General features: G+C 39.9%; 2 protein-coding genes across 2 annotated transcripts in view; one reads left to right on the forward strand and one right to left on the reverse strand.

Moving 5' to 3' along the window:
• Window positions 1–180: 180 nt before the first annotated feature.
• LOC139452587 (bifunctional polynucleotide phosphatase/kinase-like) lies at window positions 181–17,296 on the reverse strand. The gene is made up of 16 exons (XM_071234115.1): window positions 17,125–17,296; window positions 14,870–15,450; window positions 13,863–13,942; window positions 11,384–11,462; window positions 10,013–10,099; window positions 9,039–9,110; window positions 8,190–8,238; window positions 7,650–7,717; window positions 7,078–7,170; window positions 6,068–6,136; window positions 5,041–5,068; window positions 4,648–4,709; window positions 3,895–4,004; window positions 2,988–3,075; window positions 1,995–2,056; window positions 181–1,171 (listed from the first exon to the last, which is right to left on the reverse strand). The coding sequence occupies exons 1-16, from the start codon at window positions 17,252–17,254 to the stop codon at window positions 1,048–1,050; spliced, it is 1,782 nt and encodes a 593-aa protein (XP_071090216.1). The 5' UTR covers window positions 17,255–17,296; the 3' UTR covers window positions 181–1,047.
• A 357-nt stretch (window positions 17,297–17,653) lies between these two features.
• The window catches only part of LOC139454531 (ATP-dependent DNA helicase Q4-like), a 393,084-nt gene continuing 387,095 nt past the window's right edge, over window positions 17,654–23,642 (forward strand). The window contains exons 1-6 of the mRNA XM_071236303.1: window positions 17,654–17,739; window positions 18,521–18,554; window positions 19,102–19,160; window positions 19,940–20,503; window positions 21,702–22,577; window positions 23,444–23,517. Of these exons, the coding sequence (XP_071092404.1) occupies window positions 17,656–17,739; window positions 18,521–18,554; window positions 19,102–19,160; window positions 19,940–20,503; window positions 21,702–22,577; window positions 23,444–23,517 (1,691 nt within the window). The 5' untranslated portion in view covers window positions 17,654–17,655. The remainder of the gene's footprint in view (window positions 17,740–18,520; window positions 18,555–19,101; window positions 19,161–19,939; window positions 20,504–21,701; window positions 22,578–23,443; window positions 23,518–23,642) is intronic.

Here is a 23,642-nt window from a genome sequence, read left to right on the forward strand (position 1 = left end):
TGCTCAGGAACAGTACAAGCCAGGATACCATGGCAACTGCGTGCTCAGCAACAGTACATACCAGGATACCATAGCAACAGAGTGCTCAGGAACAGTACATGCCAGGATACCATGGCAACTGAGTGTTCAGCAACAGTACATGCCAGGATACCATGGCAACAGAGTGCTCAGCAACAGTACAAGCTATGATACCATGGCAACAGAGTGTTCAGCAACAGTTCATGCCCATCTTACCGAGGCCATAGAGTTTACTGACTGTAAAAGTCCAGTTTCCATCCTTGCCAAACTAGGCTTGAATTTTTGGCTTGATTGTAGTGCTGCAAGCGGCTATCATGTTATGTCCCTTCTATGTCCCTCCTACTGACCAATCAGATTCCACCTCTCATATCACATACATTTGCTTCAAACAAAATGCCAGTGCCCAGTGAAGACGATCTGATCGATAATCAAGATCTTTATTGTAATAAAACAGGTCTTATTTCACAAAGTGCATCAAATCAAATCTTTATATAAAATATGAAAAGGTTTGGAATATGTATGTTGATGCAGTGCAGATGCTTTGCAAATCCTGCAATCAACCGAAATCTGAACGGCAGTTTACAAACCGGATGTCGATTTCCTTATGCGATTTTGATTGGACAATGCATAGACATGTTAGTCCAGCCAAAACATTACTCCATAATTCAAGTCTAGGTCGGCAAAGGTGGAAACTGGACTTTTATAGTCAGTTACTCCCTTGCCTTTGGAAGATGGTACATGCCAGGATACCATGGCAACAGATATTGCTTCAATAAGGCAAAAGCTGTATCCCTTAGTTGTGCTGGTATTCACTGATCATGGGTTTGAATCCCAGAATCCCAGAATGGCTCAAGGAATGATGGCAGAGATGTCATCTACATTGTATTGGGGGCTTCTTCCAGGTGGAATACTCTGCTTTCTGCATCACCACAGACTGTTCTCCCTCCCACACCTGGCTGACACACCGTGATATATCACTCACTCACTTCACAAGGCATCTCAGAACCATTCATGTGTTCCAGTGGAGTTTCATTTCTCCAGGAGAAACTGTTTGTAGAGATCCTCGCTTGCGCTGCTCTCAAACTTGGGCACAAAGTTTATTTTAAGAATCTCAGAAAATCCCTCCTCTTTGTTTGGCTCCTTGTACTTAGACCTGAAATGACATCATGCACAGCTACACTTCAAAGATTAAAATTCCACCAGGATCATTCACATTTCAAATGAGAGACTTGTTCAGAAGGAAGCAAAGGTTGTTTAAAACTGCAGTCAACGAACTTCAAACTCCAGACGAACCTTGTTGTGTCGAACTTGCCTGTATCAAATTCCTGGGTGTCTTAAACTCTACTTCCTGTCCCTACAAATTCCCTCTATATTTATCATCATTTATACTCGGATCTGTCTAATTCCCAGTTGTCCTGACTACTGTATAGACATTGGCAGCAAGATATTGGACCATTGTCATGTGTCTGTTGTTGACACGTGTCAATGGGAGTAACGAGAAAAAGCATCATAGACGTTGAAAGGTAGTATAAGACCAAAGATGACTAGATTACATGTAATCATCTCTCAGAACATGATGTTTTGTTATTGGCAACTCACTTTGATGGTTGTCTCGAACCCTGAATAGCTTTTTTCCAGATCTCAATGAGTTTGACACAACAAGGTTCGACTGAAGTTAAGGGTGCCCTGTAAGTAATATTATTACTAAGAAGACTCAAGGTCAGGCAAATCATTTGCTTAACTTAAGATCAGCCAGGTCACATGAAACTTATATATTGCTTGTCTTGTCCCAGATCATGAGAAGACTGGAACCAGTCTCCATTTAATCACAATCACATGCAAAGTAATGAAATACTCTCTCTGTTTCCAGAGGTGTTTGTGGATTTGGAACAACCCCGGGTGAAAATAATTCATACTGGAAACCATGGAAACAGGGGTTGACTGCTTCCAGTCTTGTTATGCCCATATTGACTTACTTGAAAGAATTGAGGACCATTTCATTGATTGGCTTGTGGCTCTTGTCTGTCATCTCACGATACTACAAGGAAAATGTTTATGTCAATGTTAGTACTGTTGTATATTTGACGAATCACAATGCTGCCACTGTTCCAGGTCCGATCAGTACAACTGTCCATCAGACATGACACTGAGGCGTTGTGCAACAAGCCTAGCAACTTGTTTGCAACATCAGTTTTAAGTTAACATCCCAAATGTTAGCAATGCCCTTGATCCCAATAAAGAATCTTTCAGAGTTACTTATGATGGCACATTGTCCTTGTATCCTTGTCAAACAATCTTACATTTACAGTTAATTTACAGTCTTACATAACTAGATCTAATGACACAACATATTGAGTTGAGTCTTAATGTTGGCCCTACTCATTGTTTCTAGGTTTCAAGGCTACTGGCATTTCAGACGAGGGGTTTTCAAGCTTAAGGCCAGGCGTTATAAATTTTTCGGATTACGGACCCACCGACTCTAATTTTTTAGAAAATGTAAAAAAAATAAATCATATTTCCATTTTTTTACCCTCACCGATAGCCGCATAGTAAGTTATTTTGTTTGTTATCATCCCCTTTTATTAAAAAACGTATGAATTTACCGTTGTAAACTTGTAAAGAGATACATAATTGATCTTTGTTGATCTCAAAGCCGAACATGAATTGTCCATGTTGTAAGTGGTAGAAGTTTTATTGTTACAAGGGGCTTTATCGTCACAAATGGCAGTCTTTTGAGTACAGAATATGTTCATAAAGTATGCCAGAGGCATTCTGCATTAAGAAAAATGCATCTGGCTTTTTTTATTATTTTCCCCTCCTCCAACCCTAGACTTTTGGCTGAAAAATCTGTAATCCTAAAAATAAAAAAATAAATAATTATGTCACGTTGTCTGGTGAAATAGTTTCATAATTTACAGTATCTGACTGACATCTGAAATGTTCGCTGGTAATGAAAGCACACAACCTACCCTTTCATTGTGTCGAATGTGCTGGATGTTAGTGGTGAACACAAAACATCGACATGGTACAGAATCTTTCTTGGCACAATCCACGTACCTGAAAAAAAAAGTCAGAAAAATCATGAACCTCATTCAAATAATTATTAGTTTGTTGTTTTATGCTGAAGTGAGCAGCAATATTCCAGCTATACAACGGTCTGTGTTAATATTAGGAACAAGGTCCATCGTCGTTGAAGTATAATCAACAAAGTCACTCAGCCAGACCTCCCCTTCCGAAAAGCATCGGTTACCATGGCTCCTTGGGGTGTATTCTTACCTGGAATCCTGTGACTATTAACCAGTACTCAATTCATACCTATTTACTGTATCCATGGTAACAGCAAACAATGAGAACGAGAATCTCTGAGATAAAATCAAACATTAAGATGAATTTGATAAACATGATGGGAGAGGATTGACTTCCAGAGAGCCTGTTCAGTACTGGTAATATATACTATTAAAAAGAAGTTAAGGATCACCTGATTATTTCTTATTACTATAGTTAATCTGTCATAACTAAAGTAATATGAAAGAATCTGGTGATCCTTAACTTCTTTTGAGTAGTTTATCACAGTGTATAGAGAGGATGACTGTTGCTTTTCTTGTCAATTAACATGGTATCTTATCAAGTGACCTGAAGAAGTAATATTTTCCTAAGTGGCACTTCTCACAAGATAAACATGTTATTGACAAGAAAAGACAAATGTTCTACTTATGTATATTCTTACCATTGCTTACGGATCTTACTCATAGTGCCAAATTTATAGATTAGATAAGTATATATTTTCATCATAAAATATTTGTCTCTTATTTGTTTACAAATATATGAATAATGAAATTGTTTAAAAATGTAGAATTGTTTTGTTGTTTTGTTTACCTAGCTCGAGACTCCACATCCAAGTTGGTGTTGTCAATGACAACACTCTTTTCCTCGGCTAAAGCTTTGTGACATTGTGTGACACACTTCTGCCAGCTGCCTAGAGTGTCCTGAAGAAAGACGTATCGGTACATTAGAGTGAGTGAGTGAGTGAGTGAGTGAGTGAGTGAGTGAGGGTGGGTGGGTGGGTGAGTGAGTGAGTGAGTGAGTGAGGGTATTGGGTGTGTGAGTGAGTGAGTGTGGGTGGGTGGGTGGTTGATTGAGGGTGGGTGGGTGGGTGAGTGAGTGAGTGAGGGCGGGTGGGCGGGTGGGTGAGTGTGTGTGAGTGAGTGAGTGAGTGTGGGTGGGTGGTTGAGTGAGTGAGTGAGGGTGGGCGGGTGAATGTGTGAGTGAGTGAGTGAGTGAGTGAGTGAGTGAGTTGGGTATAATGTCTCTTTAATTAAGTTGAACCAGTATTTCAGTGATATTACCATGATAATAACATGTCAACTTGATGTGGGAGGAAAGTCAGAGGTGACGTAGGTCTTGAAATGTTTACAACTTTGGTGAAACCCATGAAAATGGGTATGGTGCTGCTTGTTTGCTTGTTTGCATGATGTCGATCACTGGATTGTCTGGTCGAGACTTGATTATTTACAGACCGCTGTCATATAGCTGGAATATTGCTGAGTGCGGCATTAAACAACAAACAAACATCAGCTGATCACTGTGTCACGTCTCACATTTTGTACCATGTGTCAGATTATAACCTACTCTGTTAATGTGTACGTAGCCTTTGGGTACAAGGTGTGCCTTCGCAAAGAAAGATTTTCCTGCTGAAATACGAAAACAGATCTTGTTGAATACATCAAATATTAAATGAATGGTAATCTGTAACAGCTCCAACACAATTCCTTGTAAGCTGATTTACTTTCTACACACTGCACAGTGAAGCCCTTTTAGTCGAGACCCGGATGGTCAGAATGATTCGTTGTGAATGGTCATCTGTGCAAAGTGATACAACTCCATACATATCCGTTAAACCGTTCAGGAAAAAATAAAATAGATTCAGTTTAGATAAAAAAAATATCATGAAAGTCATGTCATATACATGACGTAGGACAATATTATTCCATGACAAGTCATAGATAAAAATGAAATACTTACAAGCTGGGAAGCCAGTTAACACGACAACCTGCAAAAAGAAAATACATTTTTAAACAGATGAGTGAGTGAGTGAGTATAGTTTTACGCCGCTTTTAGCAATATTCCAGCAATATCATGGCAGGGGACGCCAGAAATGGGCTTCACACATTGTAACCATGTCGGGAATTGAACCTGGGTCTTCGGTGTGACGAGCACACGCTTTAACGTACAGTACTGGCATGTGTTGACAAAACCAGGTGCACAATTTCATCATCTTTTCTTCACAGGCCACTGAACAACAGGCTTACTACTGCATACACTGAGAGCAAATCACAAAGAAACAGAGAGCGTTTCATCTTCTTAAGTCAAGGGAATTAACTGACTGTAGAAGTCCAGTTTCCACCCTTGGCGAACTAGGCGAGAATGAAGTTATATTTTGGCTGGACTAACGAGTCTATGCATAGGCCAATCAAAATTGCGTAACAAAATTGACATCAGGTTTGTAAACAACATGGATTTCTAAGTGCAGGATTTCAGTCGACAGCAGGATGATGTGCCAAGCATGCGCCGACAGATATTTTCCAAATCATTTCATGTTATTAATCAAGGGGCTCATGTGATTTGATGCATATTGCGAAGTAAGAACTGTTTTATTACATAAAGAGAACTTGATTATTTCATCAGATTCGCAATCTTGATTGAATCAAATGCAAGTGATATGAGAGGTGGAATCTGATTGGTCAATGGGAGAGGCATAGGAGGGACATAATTTGTAAGCCACTGGAGGCACTACGATTGAGTCCAGAAATTCAAGCCTTGGTCGGCAAGGATGGAAAGTGGACTTTTTCAGACAGTTAACTCCCTTACCTCAGGAAGATGAGAGAGCTTATAAACAAATGGAGTGTTCCCTTTGGCCAATGATGATCACCAGTCCAGTATCCTGTAGTAGTTAGTACTGTCAGTGAGCATGGCACAGATAAGGTTGGACTAGGCAACAGTTACACCCATCTGTGCCTACACAGTATGACATGGCAAACATAAAACCTACCTCCTTTGTGGAAGAAGCGATAGGGCTACCAGCAGGGGAGACAACTTCACTGGTTGAACTCAGTTTCTTCTGAAAGTAAGTGAAGAGGGCATTTATAGCAGTACGGTAACATATGTCATATCTTCATGTCCATACTGTACTAGTGAAACAAATAACATGACACAGCATACAAGTCTGTTTTAACATGTGTATGTGTGAAATCTAACCTACCCGGATGTCATAATTGTTTTTCTATTATTGATATTAAAACAGTTACACTTCGTTTGTTTGTTGTTTAACAATGCACTCAAAAATATTTCAGATATATGACAGCAGTTGGTAAATAATCGGGTCTGGACCAGACAATCCAGTGATTGAAACATCATGAGCATCGATCCACGTAGTTGGGATACAATGACATGCATCAACCAAGAAAGAAAGCCTGACCACCCGATCCTCTTAGTCGCCTCTTACAACAAAGCATGGATGAGTTTGTGGATGCTACTTTTTTACTCAGTTCTCCTCCTTCTCTTGCTTTGAACAGAATTGCAGTTATAATTACACCAAATTCAGAATGAACAGGGTTTTCGAAGCCATAATCATAGAACCCTGGGACATCTAAGGGGCGCAACTCTGCAAAGTGAAATGTGGTGCTTTAATGACTAGCCACCTGTGCCCTACTGCTGATATGAATGTTTGTTTGTTGTTCAACGCAGCACTCAGCAATATTCCAGCTATATGCATGATATGATGGCGGTCTGTAAATAATCGAGTCTGGACCAGACAATCGAGTGATTGACATCATGAGCATTGATTCACGCAATTAGGATATGATGACATGCATCAACCAAGTCAGAGAGCCTGACCACCTGATCCCGTTAGTCGCCTCTTAAGACAAGCATAGTCGCCTTTTACGTCAAGCATGAGTTGCTGAAGACCTATTCTATCCCGGATCTTCATGGGAGCGGATACAAATGTCAGTGGTCAACAATAAATACAGCAAACCAGTATCGAAATTGATGGCTACTCACAGGATCAAACTCGGGCAGTTTGAAAGGAGCTGCCTTGTGATCTCTGAAATACTCCTCTGGTGTGTAGAACTTCAGGCCTACATTCAGAGCAAACTGCAACATAAATACACAGCTTTAATCCACAGACATTCCGGGTCTGGCATTGATTTTCTCTTCCTTTATCAGCTAGTTCAAATTCTTATCAAGAATTGTGACGAGAATTACAATTTTAGAGGTGAGTTGGGATTTAACACCACTTTGAGCTTTTTTTCAGTTTAGGCCTTATATCTTTATACGACCAATAAAAAAACCTGAAATTAGAACAAAATAAAATGACTTTTGACAAAATAGTGTTTTACTGTTTGGTGTTTCATAGGAAATACCTAAAAAATTTATTCTACAAAAATCCCAATCCATTATGTTTGTGTATGTTGCTATGTTAAAACTTGTTTGTTTTTCAGTCATTCGTTGCAGTAGAACAAATATTGGTCTCCCACTTTATTGAGACCGGTGCTAACACTAACAGACAAAGGATCTGTGAACGAGAAGCATGTTTCCTTGAAAAGTTTTCATTTGGACATAAAGACTCCTACCAGTCTATCGCTACACGAGAAGTCTTTCTTCCTGCCCTGGGTCCACTTGTCAGGTCGCCCTGCTGCATCTGTCACATGACATAACAAACTACTTAACATCAACTCAAATAATCCTCTTTTAAACTTTAACACACAACACCCATGAAACCAGATTATTTCTGCTTTTAACAAAAGATGACGTTTTTGAAATAAACAAAAATTAGTAAAATCTAAATATTTTTTACATTTGTATACTTATCCTGCATTACTCCTTAAACGTAGTAATGCAGGATAAGTAAAAAATTTAGTAAAATCTAAATATTTTTTACATTTGTATACTTATCCTGCATTACTACGTTTAACATGTTTAAGGAGTAATGCAGGATAAGTAAAAAATTTAAAATATTTTTCACAAAAAATAAGCCCACCATTACCCATGCCAATACCCAATTTTGTCTAATGTTTTCTTTGAGTAAACAGCGGAGACTGGCATAATCAAAGATGAGGAACAACTGTTACCATGGTTACTGCTGTATGACAGATCTACAGGTCAGGACTTACCTCCACAATAGAAACTATCAGTCATATTTACACGGATGCCATCATTGTGCTGAAATAAAGTAAACTGACATCAGTTTGATAAAGAAACTCATTACCAAGATAACCAGCTCGAGTGAGTGAGTGAGTGAGTGAGAGAGTGCTCATATACTAACGAGTGTTACAGAGGCCAGATTGTAACATGAAGTGTGACTTGCGTCCGTCTCAACTACTTTCCATGTGTAGACAGGACACCTATCTGAAACACTGAGTCCTAGCAGTTCCCAACACTCGTCCAGATTTACAATAAACAGTGAGAATATTCTGGACTATCGTGAGTGCACTGTCACATGTTATCGGGCCTGTAACTTACTGCGGCTGCCACCTACAGAAACTACGGTTATAATGAACTCAAAGGGACTAATAATTTTAGTTCGTTATAACAGTACTATATTGTGAAATCAGTAAATAATGACACAAGGTCACTGAATAATTAACAAATTACATTGAAACATGCAGTGTTAGGTCTATAACCACATGTCAATACACTGTGTCAAATACAGTAATCTATGTTTATAATGAACACGCTAATAACAAACTGTTTTTAGTCCCGTCCGTTTGCTGTATATATGCTCATAATGAATTTCTGTATGATCTAAAATCCCGTCATAACACATGACGAGTGAAGTTGAACCCTCAATACAATCTTATTTCCACAATATTATAAACATAATCATGTGATAATATACTACTCAAAAGAAGTTTAGAGTATAACTGTAGTCATGTGAAACAATCAGGTGTTCTTTAACTTCTTTTGAGTGGTATATTTGTCTCAGAAATAATCATGCGACCTCCCAAATATGAAACTAGTACCTTTTTGACCATATATTTCCACATTCCCGTCGACGGCTTCCGGAATATCCCACTTCCAGATGCAATAAATATCTGCGGAGAAGGAACTTCGTAAATCTTACTAAATTTAGGAAACAAATTGATTGTGTAAAAACAGCATATGGATCACAAGGTCACTCTCAGGTCAAAGTTTGTTTGTTTGTTGTTTAACGCCGCACTCAGCAATATTCCAGCTATATGACGGCGGTCTGTAAATAATCGAGTCTGGACCAGATAATCCAGTGATTGACGTAATTGGGATATGATGACATATATCAACCAAGTCAGCGAGCCTGACCACTTGAGCCCATTAGTCACCTCTTACGACAAGTGTGGGTTGCTGAAGACAAATTCTACCCCGGATCTTCATGGGTCTCAGGTCAAAGTGGTCTCATAATGTGCTGGAGACTGGCAATATTCATGTCCACTCTCAGATCAGCATCGTTGAAAACTCTTAACTCCTTCTGACTTCTAAAGCATTTACGTACGCCACTCAACATGACACAACACAGTCATGTGCGCTTGTCGACTCCGCGGGGGGACACACAGACAGACTCACTACGTCCCACACAAAGTTAGTGACACAAGTAGCTCTGTAACTGATGAATGTTGACAGTGGTCCTATCATAATCAGTTATTTCATCTTAACAAAATGACTTGAGGCACCACATTGTCATATTGTGACAAAGTGCCTTCTAATAATGCTAATAACTCATGTGAAAGTCCTGTTGATATCAGAAAGCACTTCTGAAGTGAATGAGAACGTATGCTTTTTCGCTGCTTTGAGCAATATTCTGGCAGTATCACAACAGAGGACACCAGAAAGAGGCATCACCATGATCACATAATGTTCCCATGTGGAGAATCGAACCCAAGTTCTCAACAATATGAAATGCATTAACCACAGGGCTGTCCCATGAAAGTCAAGATACAAATCCTCTGGTTGTCATAGTTACCTGTACAGGTACGCCCAGTTTCTCCACAATGTAGGTGAACTTCTGTTTAAGTTCATCAATCTTCACCTTGCCTCGCTGTATCCCCATCTGTAGATACAGTGAGTGAGTGAGTGAGTGAGTTAATATTTAAAGTCACACCGGCAGTATTTCAGCCATATCGTGACTTGAACAAGATATACATTTATATTATATATAAAAACCTGTCGCCGAAGGACAGTACAACAATTAGCAATATGTCACAGAGGCAGGTTGACAGAGGTACACAACACAACACCAGGTCCATGCAAGACCTGCAGTCCTTCGTCATGTTCTTTAACATCGGTAAGTGGTAATTCATCACACTAAGCAAGTTTTATTAAAACAGTGTAGTGAGAGGGCAAGATAAGCGGCATTACATATGGGTGAGGTGAAATGAATGGGGTTTAACTTCACGTCCAAGATTATTGCACTTATATAGCATGTGTGTGTCCGTTTGTGTGTGTCTGTCTGCTTGTACTCGTCAGGACTCATGCCGATCATATACTATAGAGCTAGCCCACTGAGGTAACAAGTTTAACATGAATACACCACTCAGACACAGGATACTGACTCCAAGCTGACCAGCCCTTGTTTTAGCCCCTTAATGCCGAGCGTCAGACAGGGTAACAACAAGTACCATCTTTTAACATCTTTTGGTATTACGCGGCGGGGATTGAACCCTGGAATTCTCGCTCTCTGGACGGACGCTCTACCACTAAACCACAGAGGCAGTCTCACAATGGAATAAAAGATCCCATTTTTATGATACTGAAAATACATCATTGTCATAAACAGACTCAAGATATCAAATCTTCTTAAAACGACTTTCGACCCAAGATTTGCCAAAATTATGATCTATAGTTTGTTGGGAACCTCCCCTTGCTCGCGGTGTTTACCAAAGTTGGTTGTTGGTTTGTTTGTTAGTTTTTTAACACCGCACTCAGCAATATTCCAGCTATATGACGGCGGTCTGTAAATAATCGAGTCTGGACCAGACAATCCAGTGATTAATATCATGAGCATTTGGGATCAATGACATGCATCAACCAAGTCAGCGAGCCTGACCACCAGATCCCGTTAGTAGCCTTTTACGACAAGCACTGTCGCCTTTTACGGCAAGCATGGGTTGCTGAAGACCTATTCTACCCCGGATCTTCACTCGTCTGCTGGTGCTCTTGACCAAAGTGCTAACTATATCTGGCCTGCAACACTTTTTGCTTCCACTTCAAGCCAACCTTCTAGATGCAGCCGAAGTAATGATCAACATGATCAAGGCGTGACCTAACTCGTTCTCCCTGCACTGCACTGGTGTATCAGAAAGCCTGCCCAGCAGTGTGGGCAGTGCAAACTTACCTGATTTGTGAAGAAGACAATCTTGAAGCCAGCTGCATGCAGCTTCTTTAACTTCCCAAATGTTTCTGGTAGCATAATCCTAAAACAGGATAAAAAAAGATTGTAAACCTAAAACAAATTGAAATAAGAAAACAGGAGCAGCTCCCTCACCACCATTTTATAAATGCCCGAAACCTTTCCCACCAGAAACTTGTATCCGGAACCATTTTGACCATACCAAATCAGGTGACATCACCAATATCTATTGGCAATAATCTTTGATCCATGAAGTTGACTAATGCATTATCACTTAGTAATGCGCCCCGAGGAACCCTAACTTGACTAACAATTGAGAGCATTTCCGGTTTAATTACATGACATTCAAACCTAGGAAGAAACATACCCAATGCAACTTTGAAATATAAATTTCTGTTTCTATAGCTACCTGAAGCAACAAAGTCATTAACACATGACATCGCTTCCAGTTTCATTGAAACAGAAAGAAGTCACTGGAATCTTCTAAAAATAAGATTCCTGTTGAGCATTGTTGAAAGTAATTTCATGAGTGATTGACCTTCATGGTGACCTTGACATTTGACACAGCTATGACACAAGACCATGACAACAGGTACTGAGTTTGATAGTTATTTAGAGTCTATCATTACTGATTGGAAAATGCTTTGATTTTTCATCAATTAATCCAAAATGTCCTGAAATAGGAGCCATGTGACCTCTAGTGACCATGACCTTATATGGAGATCTTCCAAATGTTGACGATATTCAGACCCCACCTTTCTATGCCTTGGTATTCGGCATGCTAAGTCTCTTCACATTCCAATTACAAATACACAAGTTGTTTTCACTCTGAGTTCATACTGAGTGACCTTGAATTTTAAGTTCATCAAATTTCACTAAATTTCCCAGGGGGGATGGCCATCCTCCTCATGTAACAGGGAAAAGGTGAAATAAAATGTATAAAACAAAAACAAACTTCCCAGGGGGTAAATAAGAGGCACAAATATATCAGATACTCTATTTGGGGCTGTGATGGGTAACTTGGGTACTCGATTCGGGGTGGTGTCTTGAGTAGGACCCGTGAACCCTGGAACCCTTGTTGGTCACATGAAATTATTTAATGACAAACCCAATTGATTACACTACACATTGCTACAAGCCACTAAAAAAATGTTCACATTTCTTTTCTGAATGTGCATGCATTCCTTCCCGTTGTTTGAGTAAAGATAAAGCTTCAGTCAACATCAGTGTGTGCATGATCAGATTGCCCGGGCTCCAGTAAAACAATTCAGACATTTTGTACCAAACCTTTGAGACCCACACCTGGTACCCAGGTAGGGTCAGGTAATAGGGGGTCGGGTACCCGGGTAGGGTCAGGTAACAGGAGGTCGGGTATCCAGGTAGGGTCAGGTAATAGGGGGGTCAGTTACCTGGGTAGGGTCAGGTAATATGGGGTCGGGTACATAGGTAGGGTCAGGTAATAGGGGATCGGATACCTGGGTAGGATCAGGTAATAAGGGATCAGGTACCCAGGTAGTGTCAGGTAATAGGGGGTCGGGTATCCAGGTAGGGTCAGGTAATATGGGGTCGGGTATATAGGTAGGGTCAGATAATAGGGGGTCAGGTACCCAGGTAGGGTCAGGTAATAGGGGGTCAGGTACCCAGGTAGGGTCAGGTAATAGGGGGTCAGGTACCCAGGTAATGTCTGGTAATAGGGGGTCGGTTATACAGGTAGGGTCAGGTAATAGGGGGTCAGGTACCCAGGTAGGGTCAGGTAATATGGGGTCTGGTAATAGGGGGTCAGGTACCCGGGTAGGGTGAGGTAATATGGAGTCGGGTACATAGGTAGGGTCAGGTAATAGGGGGTCAGGTACATGGGTAGGGTCAGGTAATATGGGGTCTGGTACATAGGTAGGGTCAGGTAATAGGGGGTCGGTTACCCGGGTAGGGTAAGGTAATAGGGGGTCGGGTACCTGGGTAGGGTCAGGTAATCATGGTAATAGGGGGTCAGGTACCCATGTAGCAAATTTGGACTTGTACCAGCTCTTACTCTCAGACCTCAAATTTGATCAAACACACTAAGCAGCATTACAAGTATTGAGGTTCAAAGGGGTCGACAGTTGGTTATCATGCTTGACTTTAAATGTCAACAATGGGGTTCAAACCCAAAACTTTTAAAATCATAAACTGATCCCAAATGACACAAACCAAAAAATAATACCTTTGTATCATTGAACCAGATGAATTCATCGGCATGATCATACCACCAGCCAATCGTGTCTGAATTAACACCCACCAACCTGACAGCCCATGAAGATTCAGAATTTGAAAAACACTCCCACTGAAAATATTTTAACTCCCCATCACCACCCTAAAAATTACTAATAATTCTGGATCTGCCACAGGCGATCCCACTGATATTTTGTCAAATTCTAGCTACATTTTGAAGAGAAAACCTGTGAGGTTATAAAATATTGTCACTTACTTCCAGTCTCCATTGTGTGTGGCAAACACCTTGCCTGACTGTGTGGTGATGATAGTGCCGTCAATGTCAAAGCTGGCAATCTGAATCAGAGTCATGATGATGCAGCTGATGATGGATGCAGACATGAACTCAACAGTGCAGGCAACACTGATTATACTGGGATGTCTGCTGCGATAGTTTTGAGTTACTGTGCAACTGTCATGTATCATTGGTGCCGTAGGGGCGGTCGGGTAGCCTAGTGGTTAAAGCATTCGCTCGTCACGCCGAAGACCCAGGTTCGATTCCCGACATGGGTACAATGTATGAAGCCCATTTCTGGTGTCCCCCGACGTGATATAGCTGGATTATTGCTAAAAGCAGCATAAAACCATACTCACTCACTCACTCATTGGTGCCGTATGGACATATTTTTAAATCCATATGAAAAGATAATGTGGTTTTATACTAGTTTTAACAAAATCAGGGACACAAGAAATGGGGGTCACTCATTGTGGAAAGTTGAGCCCAGACCTTTCACTTGATGAGCAAACACTTCAACCACTAGGCTAACTCACTGCCCCCAGGAAAGTATGAATGTGTCATTGCAGTTACCAGTTATGTTAATGTGTCGCAACTTTCTTTTCTTTGAGTTATTCCAGGAATCTGGTGCGCAACCATGGTAACACTAATAAAGGTAAAACGTGATAATTCATAAAATGACATTTATGTATAATGAGGAACTATGTTTTCCTATTCTTTTTCAGTTCATGGTTATCATGGCTATAGATAACGTCTGAGGCAGCACTCAGCGATATTTCTGTTATATGATGGTGGTCTGTAAACAATTGAGTCTAGGCCAGATAATCCAGTGATTGATAACATGAGCACGGCCAGCTTAGGTTGCTGGGGACCAATTCTTACCCATAAACCTCTTGCGCTGATTGTCATAGAGATAACAATATGGAAAATGTATATTCCATTGATTTTCAGTAGTAGTCAAATACAGTAGTCAAACATATAACCAGTACCTTGTCACTGGACTTGACACCTTTGCCTGTGTAGATATATAGTTTGTCATGCTGTGACCAACTTGATTCTAATGCTGGCTGTACATCCTTTGAACTTGTGTTTGAGACTTTAGATGAAACTTTCTGTTTTGGTTTTGAATCACTCTCAGATTTGTCCGGCTTTGACTGTTTTAACATTTGAAGTTTTTCAGCCACAGACTTTATATGCTCTTCGTCACTGTCATGTGATTCCGATTTCTTCAGTGAACTGACTTTGTTTTGTTCATCTTTAGACAACTTGCGTTTCTTTGTGTCTTGCTCACTTTCTCCTGTGCTTGTCCTCTTCCTACTACCATTCTGAACTGACGACACCTTCACTGAATCAGAACTGGAGGTCCTCTTTTTATCTTTTACAGATATTTTGTCAGCGGTTTTAAACTTGACAATATGTGGATAACTACCGACAAGAACATAAACAATGTCTCCAGGTTTAATTTTGACAGTTTTCCCCTTCTCTAGTTCTGTGTTGTCGACAGCCGAAGGGTTGCTTCCGACCTGCTTCACTTGAACCTCCTTCCTCTTGCAGTCTGCCTTGAGTTCCACTGTAGGATGACAGAGGGGGAAACATGAGGTGATGAAGGTACAGTGAACAACATGATAAATAAAACTGGTATCCAGCCTACAGAGTTTGGTACTAAATGTCCGACTGGAAATAGTTTGAGCTTAGCCCTGGTAAAATGTATTTAAATATATGTGTAAAACAATCTGATCATGCATACACTGAAGTTGACTGAAGTGTTATTTTTATTTAAAGCTATAAAGGTCAGAAGCAATGGTGCTTAGTCAGAAAGAAATGCGAACAATAGTACTTGTACTGTAACCATCGAGTTCTAGATATTTTTGGCTTGTAATTTGTAGCTTGTCCTGCCAAAACAAGAAAATATTTTTACAATGTCTACCTTTCTGTCAGTTTTATTCAGTTCCATTTTGTACCAAAATTGAAGCATTCAAACTGGTTCAGAACCATAGCCCTCAAATGCTACAAGTCAATGAGGACTACTATCAAAGGTTTTTTTTACTTGTCCTCAGCACAATTTATTTTCTCGGGCTTGCCGACTAGTGTGAATTTCGAAGGCTGATTTGTTGGGAGCAGTGTACCAGTATATAACCTAGTGTGCCAACTACATATTTCCTGATTATCAAGATTATCAAGAAAATGATCACAACCTTCACTTCTTGCAGCATAAGTAGAATTTTAATTGAATTTGGCCGTTAATCATGTTCATGAACCCCTTCGAAAATAACATGCTACTGTCTTCTGTGTACAACATTATTAATTGAGGAAATATTACAGAGACAATTTACGCTTCTACCAATGTCCACTTTCGTTATGTCAAACGCTGGTCTAGTCTTAAATACATATATAAGATATCAATCTGATTGGCGTATAATCAGGATTAAACACCGACTTGATAACTGTGATGCACAATATGAAATTGGGCAACAATGCAGTTTACCAGGCACAGCTTGAGCTCAACCATCATCTCAATTACCGCGCTATAGTCCTACCGCTGTCTCGCTATACGGTTTACCGTGCCTCACACTCTGGTGACTCTTGCTTCACGATCCAACACCTGTTTTCGGTCTTAGGGAAACTTACACGTCTTTATGATCCAACACACCTTTTCAGTCTTAGGGAAACTTACGTGTATTTACGATCCAACACACCTTTTCGGTCCTTAGGGTTAGCTTGCTTTGGGCAAGGGTTAGCCATATCTTCTTACCTTTTAAAGCGTTAATCCGGTTAATCTTATTGGTCGGTTAGGTTGACATAAACAATGGCGGGTGTGGTTTCCAGAAAAGATTAATGGGACTGCGGACAGTGACGTCATACACATGCACAATTCATTGTTTACTGCTTGTTAATGGGGTGCTAATGACCCGTTAAACGAGCACTGATTACATGTGATAGCGCTAGTGGTCCAGTGGTAGCGCATTGGCTAATTAACACATAAATTAGCCAAGCCGGTGAGCCGGCGAAGCGCGTTCGCGCCCCCACAGTGCTAATTGGATATGAAAAAGTGCGCCTGGTAAAGTGCACTACTCACTGAAATTGCGCCAAGAAAACTGCAATATACAGCATCAGCTTTTAAGCACTGATAATTTAAATAAATGTGATTACTTCGTTTAAATATATAAAAAATATTTATAGTATTTGAAAACATCACTAGTATCAGCTATGTCACGTCACGGGTCAATAATCACAACATTCTCACACTGGTTTCTCGAGCATCGTGCATCTGTTATTTGTGTTTGCGGACTTCTCCCTATAACCACCGCCTCGCCGTTTGGCAGGAGTATAGGTTCGTGGGTCTTATTCACGCAAACAAGTTCGCAAGTAGTCATTCTGTTTCTTCCACAACAGACAACGGACAAACGCAAACTTCGTCCAAAACCCGGCCTGCAACGTTCTCGTGCATGTACACAAAGGGCGAATAACTCTAGTTGATGAACGTTTCTGACTGATACCATTACATACCTTCCGCGTCCGCAAAGACATAGTGGTTACTATTCCGCCCATAGACGGTATCCAGTTCATAGCCACACGTGCCCGTTCTATGAAGCCGTGCGTCTTGTCAAGGGATTTAATTGGTTCATTTTGGGAAATCCCCATATGACGTCACAGAGATGGCGGGACTTTCGCGATGACAGTGCAGTGTCTATCGACGTTTCTTGACGCGACAGCAGCGTTATTGTTTGTATTGTGGAGCTAGTTGTGACTATCAGTACCATAATATTTGTGGAAGATGTCGGACGTAACAGAATTGAAGAAAACTCTGAAAAAGTGGGAAGTGACATTCTACAAGACACACAGCAGGAAACCATCCAAGGTTGTATAATCTGTAGGATACTCGTCAAATCCCCGTCCCCAACTGGTCACTGAAGCAATGGACAGCTTATCGATCGCGGTCGATATTGGTATTGCTGATCAATATGTCATTGTGTGTATTTAAACAAATTCAACCCTCCATAAAATGTTATTTTCACGGTGTATGCTTTTTGATAAATTTTGCAGTAATCATTATAGTTTATTAATTACACAAGTAGTATTTTTAACATTAAGATGACACACCCCTTTCATGTCATACTCATCCTGGGTTTGCTTTCCTGAGGTTCACATGTTTTAACTTCCCTGTTTAGCATGGTTCAGTGTTACTTTGCTTATGAACAACTTATACATTTCTTTCATACACATATATATACAATAGTTAAGCTAGAACTTTATTGTTTATAGTCTGTTGAAAAACATATTACGAAAATTGTAAGACAGTAGCATGATGAAGTTGTATCATGTGTGTATTGATTCATTTTCAATAGCAAAGTAAGATACCAAAAAAGTTTAATAAACTTTACAGTAAATTTAAGTTATAGAAGTAGTTCATGATTGTAAGAATGTAAACTCACCACGCCTGGAACAGATTTTGCTAAGCACATTCACTGTAGCCAAGAATAATGACTAAGTAGCTACCATGGCAACTGCACTACAAAGGCCAAGAGCACATGGCAACGGTGCTTATCTATAAGAATATTTTCAAATATATGTCAGAATAAGCACATCAAAATGTGAAACCAGTAAGATAATTAATATCCCAAGATTTCTATTTCTTTCAGACTGACATAGACGATGCACCTCAAGAAATCAGAGGTAATTACTGCTTAATGCTTACCTTGCTTACTTAAACTGTATCATGCACTTAATGTATCACACATCGTATTGGAAATATTGCCTGATATATGTGTGTTCTATTATCTTATTTTTAACTTCTATTTTAAGGACATTTCCGTTTTGTCATTGGGTACAGATGGCGCAGTCTTCATCACTACAATTTGTTGTTGCATCCCCTAGTTGTGCCAGGATCTGATAATAATGATTTCCAATCCAATATATGCTCTGAGTATGATTCTTGGTTTGTTAGCACCATGCTTCACTAAAGTGGTAAACATCCAATACCTGCTTCAGATCGGGCTTTCAGCCCACATCAAACTGTCATGAGTGATATAACTGGAATGGCTTTAACTTCAACTCACGTGCAACCTTGTCCCAAACTGTTTTTTGACTAATTATGAAAATATTGTTACAGACTTATGTAAACAGTTTCACGTCCACTTTTTACTCAGGTTTCTGGCATGAACAAATATTTCAGAATTTTAAGATACCTATCTGTTTAATGACTGTAAAATCATCATTTTAGATGCTTACAAGAATTATGCCAATTTGAGGAAAGGAAATTCCATTTCAAGTGACAGTAAGGTATGTAAACTTTTTCATGTTTCATGTATGTCTTTGGGCTTTAACATTGTTTAATCTCTTTTTCTTTATAAATATTATAAGGCTAATTTCTCAATGTTCTTTCACCCATGTAACAAACTGTGATTAAATTAGGGTTTCCTGTGATATCATTCTCAAATTTGGAGCAAAACCTTCAGAACAATTTTGATGATAATCAGACAGTATCCTATAAAAGGAACTGATCTGAAACCTGGCTTCATTTCAACACTGACTTTTCCATCCCTATCTCTTACCAATAACATAGCACAAAATGTCTCTTGCTCATCATGCTCATGAAGTTCTCATCATCACCACATCATCAAAGTGACTCTTCTAAACAAAAACTCTTAATCAATTTATTTAATCAAATCAGAAAGATAATAATCATTTAATATCAATGAACTTCATATCGTTCTGGAAAAGATGTTTTCCTTAGTGACGGTGAAGAAAACCCTTATGCTATCAAGATATTGACATTGCATTTGTTCTTAAATAAGTGTAACTTGATTGGATAGCTACTTTCCAGTGTTGTGTCATTAAAGCTGGACTAAGACAAAGGTATGATAGCCGATGTACCCATGGTCTGTATCTTAAGAGTAGAAAGATATCATACACTTGCAAATCAAGGAGGATGTGAAATATGAAAGAATGCATTATCAGTAATACAAGAAAACAGAATTGATAAAATCTGCAATATTATGTGTGTTACTATGATCAGCTATGTGGAAATAGATATAATACTCAGATTGTTTTGCTCACAGAAACCAGCTGATGGACGAAATACTGACAACATACTGAACACATCAAGGGAGACAACTCCTGACACATCACAAAGCCCTCAGATTTTGTCTGCATTTGAACATGTAACCAGTTACAACAGTGTAGCTATACAGTCAGCTGATGTAAAGGACGGATCAGCTGATGTGAAGGGTGGATCAGCTGATGTGAAGGATGGATCAGCTGATGTGAAGGATGGATCAGCTGATGTGAAGGACGGATCAGCTGATGTGAAGGACGGATCAGCTGATGTGAAGGATGGATCAGCTGATGCGAAGGACGGATCAGCTGATGTTAAGGACGGATCAGCTGATGTGAAGGACAGATCAGCTGATGTGAAGGACGGATCAGCTGACGAGAGGGAGACAGTCAATGATGTGGACAAGTCCAACTCGGATGAAGTATGGGGGGTCAGTTTTAACAAAGGCATCGCTGAGGGAAGCAAAAAACAGAAGAAAGTCACAAAACAGCATCAATCACAGAAACTACTTGACAAACTTGGAAGCAAACTGTTCCAAAATTCACAAAAGTTTTCATCAGCTGGAAAGGTTTGTATCCTCATTACACTGTTTAAAAGGCTAACAAAATGTACTGTTTCGATGTGTATTGCTTAGTCCAGAAAATATTTCTATCTGTTCCTTGAGACATCTGAATGACAGTGTAGATAGCACGTTTTTATATTGCATGTAAAATAGTTGGTGGCTTAAGTGAAAAATGTATGGAAATTTTATGATTCGTGTGCTTAAAGGGACAACCAGTGTTAGCCTCCTATACTGCTCAGTGATCTATTTGTTGGTGGTGAATTGATTTGTATGCTTCTATAACTGACCACAGAAGCTCTTCTGTCTTTGCAAAAACATTTGTATCTATAATAAAGTCATACTCTCATATGGTTTTGGGGGCATGGGTGGCCCAGTCGTCTAAGGCGCCACGATTCGCTGTGCAGAGTTGCATCCCTTGGGCACGCCAGAAACCTATGATTGTGGGTTTGAATCCCGGTTCACCCCGATTATGTTTCTAGGTTTGTCAGCACCATACCCGTGCTCGTGGGTTTCACCGAAGCTTAAACGTCTGAGACCTGCATCACTTTGGGCTTTCCTCCCACATTAAGCTGACACGCCGTGATATAACTTGAATACTGTTAAAAGCGGAGTTAAACCCAACTCACTCACTCACTCACTCATATGGTTTAAGATAAGTGATTATGAGAAGCTTAATGCTCTAATACCAATGTTTAAAGGGAAACTCTAAATAGAAAATTAGATGGGTTTTTTTCAAAATAAACCAAACATTATTATGATACATCCCTTATGTTGTATGGATCATGTTAAATTGGATCAGGTGGTCAGACTTTGGAACTTGACTGATTGCGGCCATTGTGCCCCGCTGGACGTGATAGGGGTGCTCAAAATTTCAGTCAGTGGTTGGCGTTGAGTCGATTATACAGGCCGCCATGATGCAGCTGGAATACTGCTGACTGGTCCCCAGTGTTTTAGTTTCAAGATGTTTATACTTTAATAGTGAGTGAGTGAGTGAGTGAGTGAGAGAGCTTGGTTTTACACCACCTTTTGCAATATTCCAGCAATATCATGGTGTTGGACGCCAGAAATGGGCTTCACACATTGTACCCATTTTGGGAATCGAACCCGAGTCTTTGGTGTCACAAGTGAATGCTTTAACCACTAGGCTACCCAACCACCTTGTAATCTTTCATAAGTCAGTTAATTGTTTCACATGTTATTTCAGAAAGTGGATCCTCAGAAGGCATCATGGCGCTGGAAGCCAAGCGGGTCAGAGAATACTCATGAGAAAGTTGTCTCAAGTCCTGCAGGTCCTGAGGATGAGCCTAGCACACCTTTTGAGGATGTTGGGGGTGACCTTGAACCTGTCAGCGTCAGACAATATAAACATAGCACTGGTAGTGACTTTAAACGTGGGAGTGACAAACAATCAGAAAGGGCCATGGATGAGATTGATGGTGACATTGCAATGCCATTTACAAATAAAGTGAAAAATTCAATCTTTTCACCAACACCCAAATTACCGAAAAATAGGTATTCAACAAAATCTTTCCCGGATAATGTCGATGTTCCAGGTCATTTAACTCTCACAGCTCGAAAAAAATTCTCTGTATCTGCTTTCAAACCAAAAGAATTGAAAAACCCATTTCCTGAAGATGAATCAGATTCATTTTCAAATATAAACACTGTAAAGGGAGATAACCTTTCAAATAAAAATACAGTAAAGGGAGATAACTCTATTCTCCCCACACAAACCAGAACAGTGATGGAGGTGGATGAGAGTATGTTTGAACAAGAGTTTGCGGAAAACTTTGAGATGCCTTCTTTTGTTGCAAGTAATAATACTACAAGAAACACAACAACTAGTGTATCTAGAGAGAAATATACGTCCTTTATGGGAGGTTTTGGAGAAGACGAGTCATCACCGTCTACGTCAGTTGTGTCGAGGGCAGCAGTGACAGACGCATATGATGCTGGTGAAGTCAGTGATGATGGTAGTGATGATGGGGATCCAATGGATAAAAAGACTAAGAAGAGGAAACAAAAGTCAGGGTCGACCTCGAGGAAAAGACTCAAGGCAAATGATGGCAGTTCTTGTACAGTAAGTATCATTTATTGTGTTAAGACTGTCAGTTGAAATATTAGCTCAAATAATAGGTGTAGTACCACTTGCAATAATTTCAAAATTAAATTTAGGGCTGGCTAGCTGGAAATAATATTTTTTACACAAATGTAATTGACTTTTATGCATGACGTAAAGTGTGTTTGTATTTCAGTAAATCAGTCAGCTTACAAAATGCTGATGGGATTAAATAAGGGAAATTATCGCAGCAGATTAATATTTACTGTGGTCAAATGACAAAAAGGATAAAGCATTGAGTCAAACTGCTTCTGGAACCAGGGCACGGGTGGCCCAATTGTCTGAGGCGCCACGGTTCAATGTGAAGAGTTGGGCACGCCAGAAACCTATGATTGTGGGTTTGAATCCCGGTTCGCCCCGATTACGTTTCTAGGTTTGGCAGCACCATACCCGTGCTCGTGGGTTTCACCGAAGTGGTAAACATCTGAGACCTGCATCACTTTGGGCTTTCCTCCCACATTAGGCTGACACACTGTGATAAGACTGTAATACTGTTAAAAGCGGCGTCAAACCCAACTCACTCACTCACTCACCACTTCTGGATCCTTTCTATGAAGTGTTTGGGTGATGGCTAGCCCCATCCATTGCTCCACTTCAGTTTTGTCCCTTAGTTGTATCAGAATTTGTTAATCATGGGTTCGAATCCACGATGAATCCTGATTATGATTCTTGGTTTGTCTGTGCCATACCCAAGGGTTTCACCATTATGGGATGTCAGTGTCTAATTTTGGCTTTTTTTACCAGATTGTTGGCTTTTTAAAAAACTGAAATCTTACTTCTCCAAGCAACATGTAACCCAATTCACTCACTCTTACCCACAATTCCAGGCCGGTGATGCTCCTGAAGATCAGGAAGAGGATGGGGAAGTGGTCAAGAAGTCCAATCCAAAAGCTCAACCTAGGTCTGTTATCTTTTTGTTTGCCTTAATTATCTTTTATACTCATCGTTTTACCATACTCACCGTTTTATCATATTCACTTTTTTTACAAAATTACCATTTATACCATATCTACTGTCTTTATCATA

The sequence above is a fragment of the Haliotis cracherodii genome, unplaced genomic scaffold (genome assembly GCF_022045235.1).
Source record: "Haliotis cracherodii isolate W230 unplaced genomic scaffold, xgHalCrac1.p SCAF_10, whole genome shotgun sequence".
Classification (NCBI taxonomy): Eukaryota; Metazoa; Mollusca; class Gastropoda; order Lepetellida; family Haliotidae; genus Haliotis; species Haliotis cracherodii.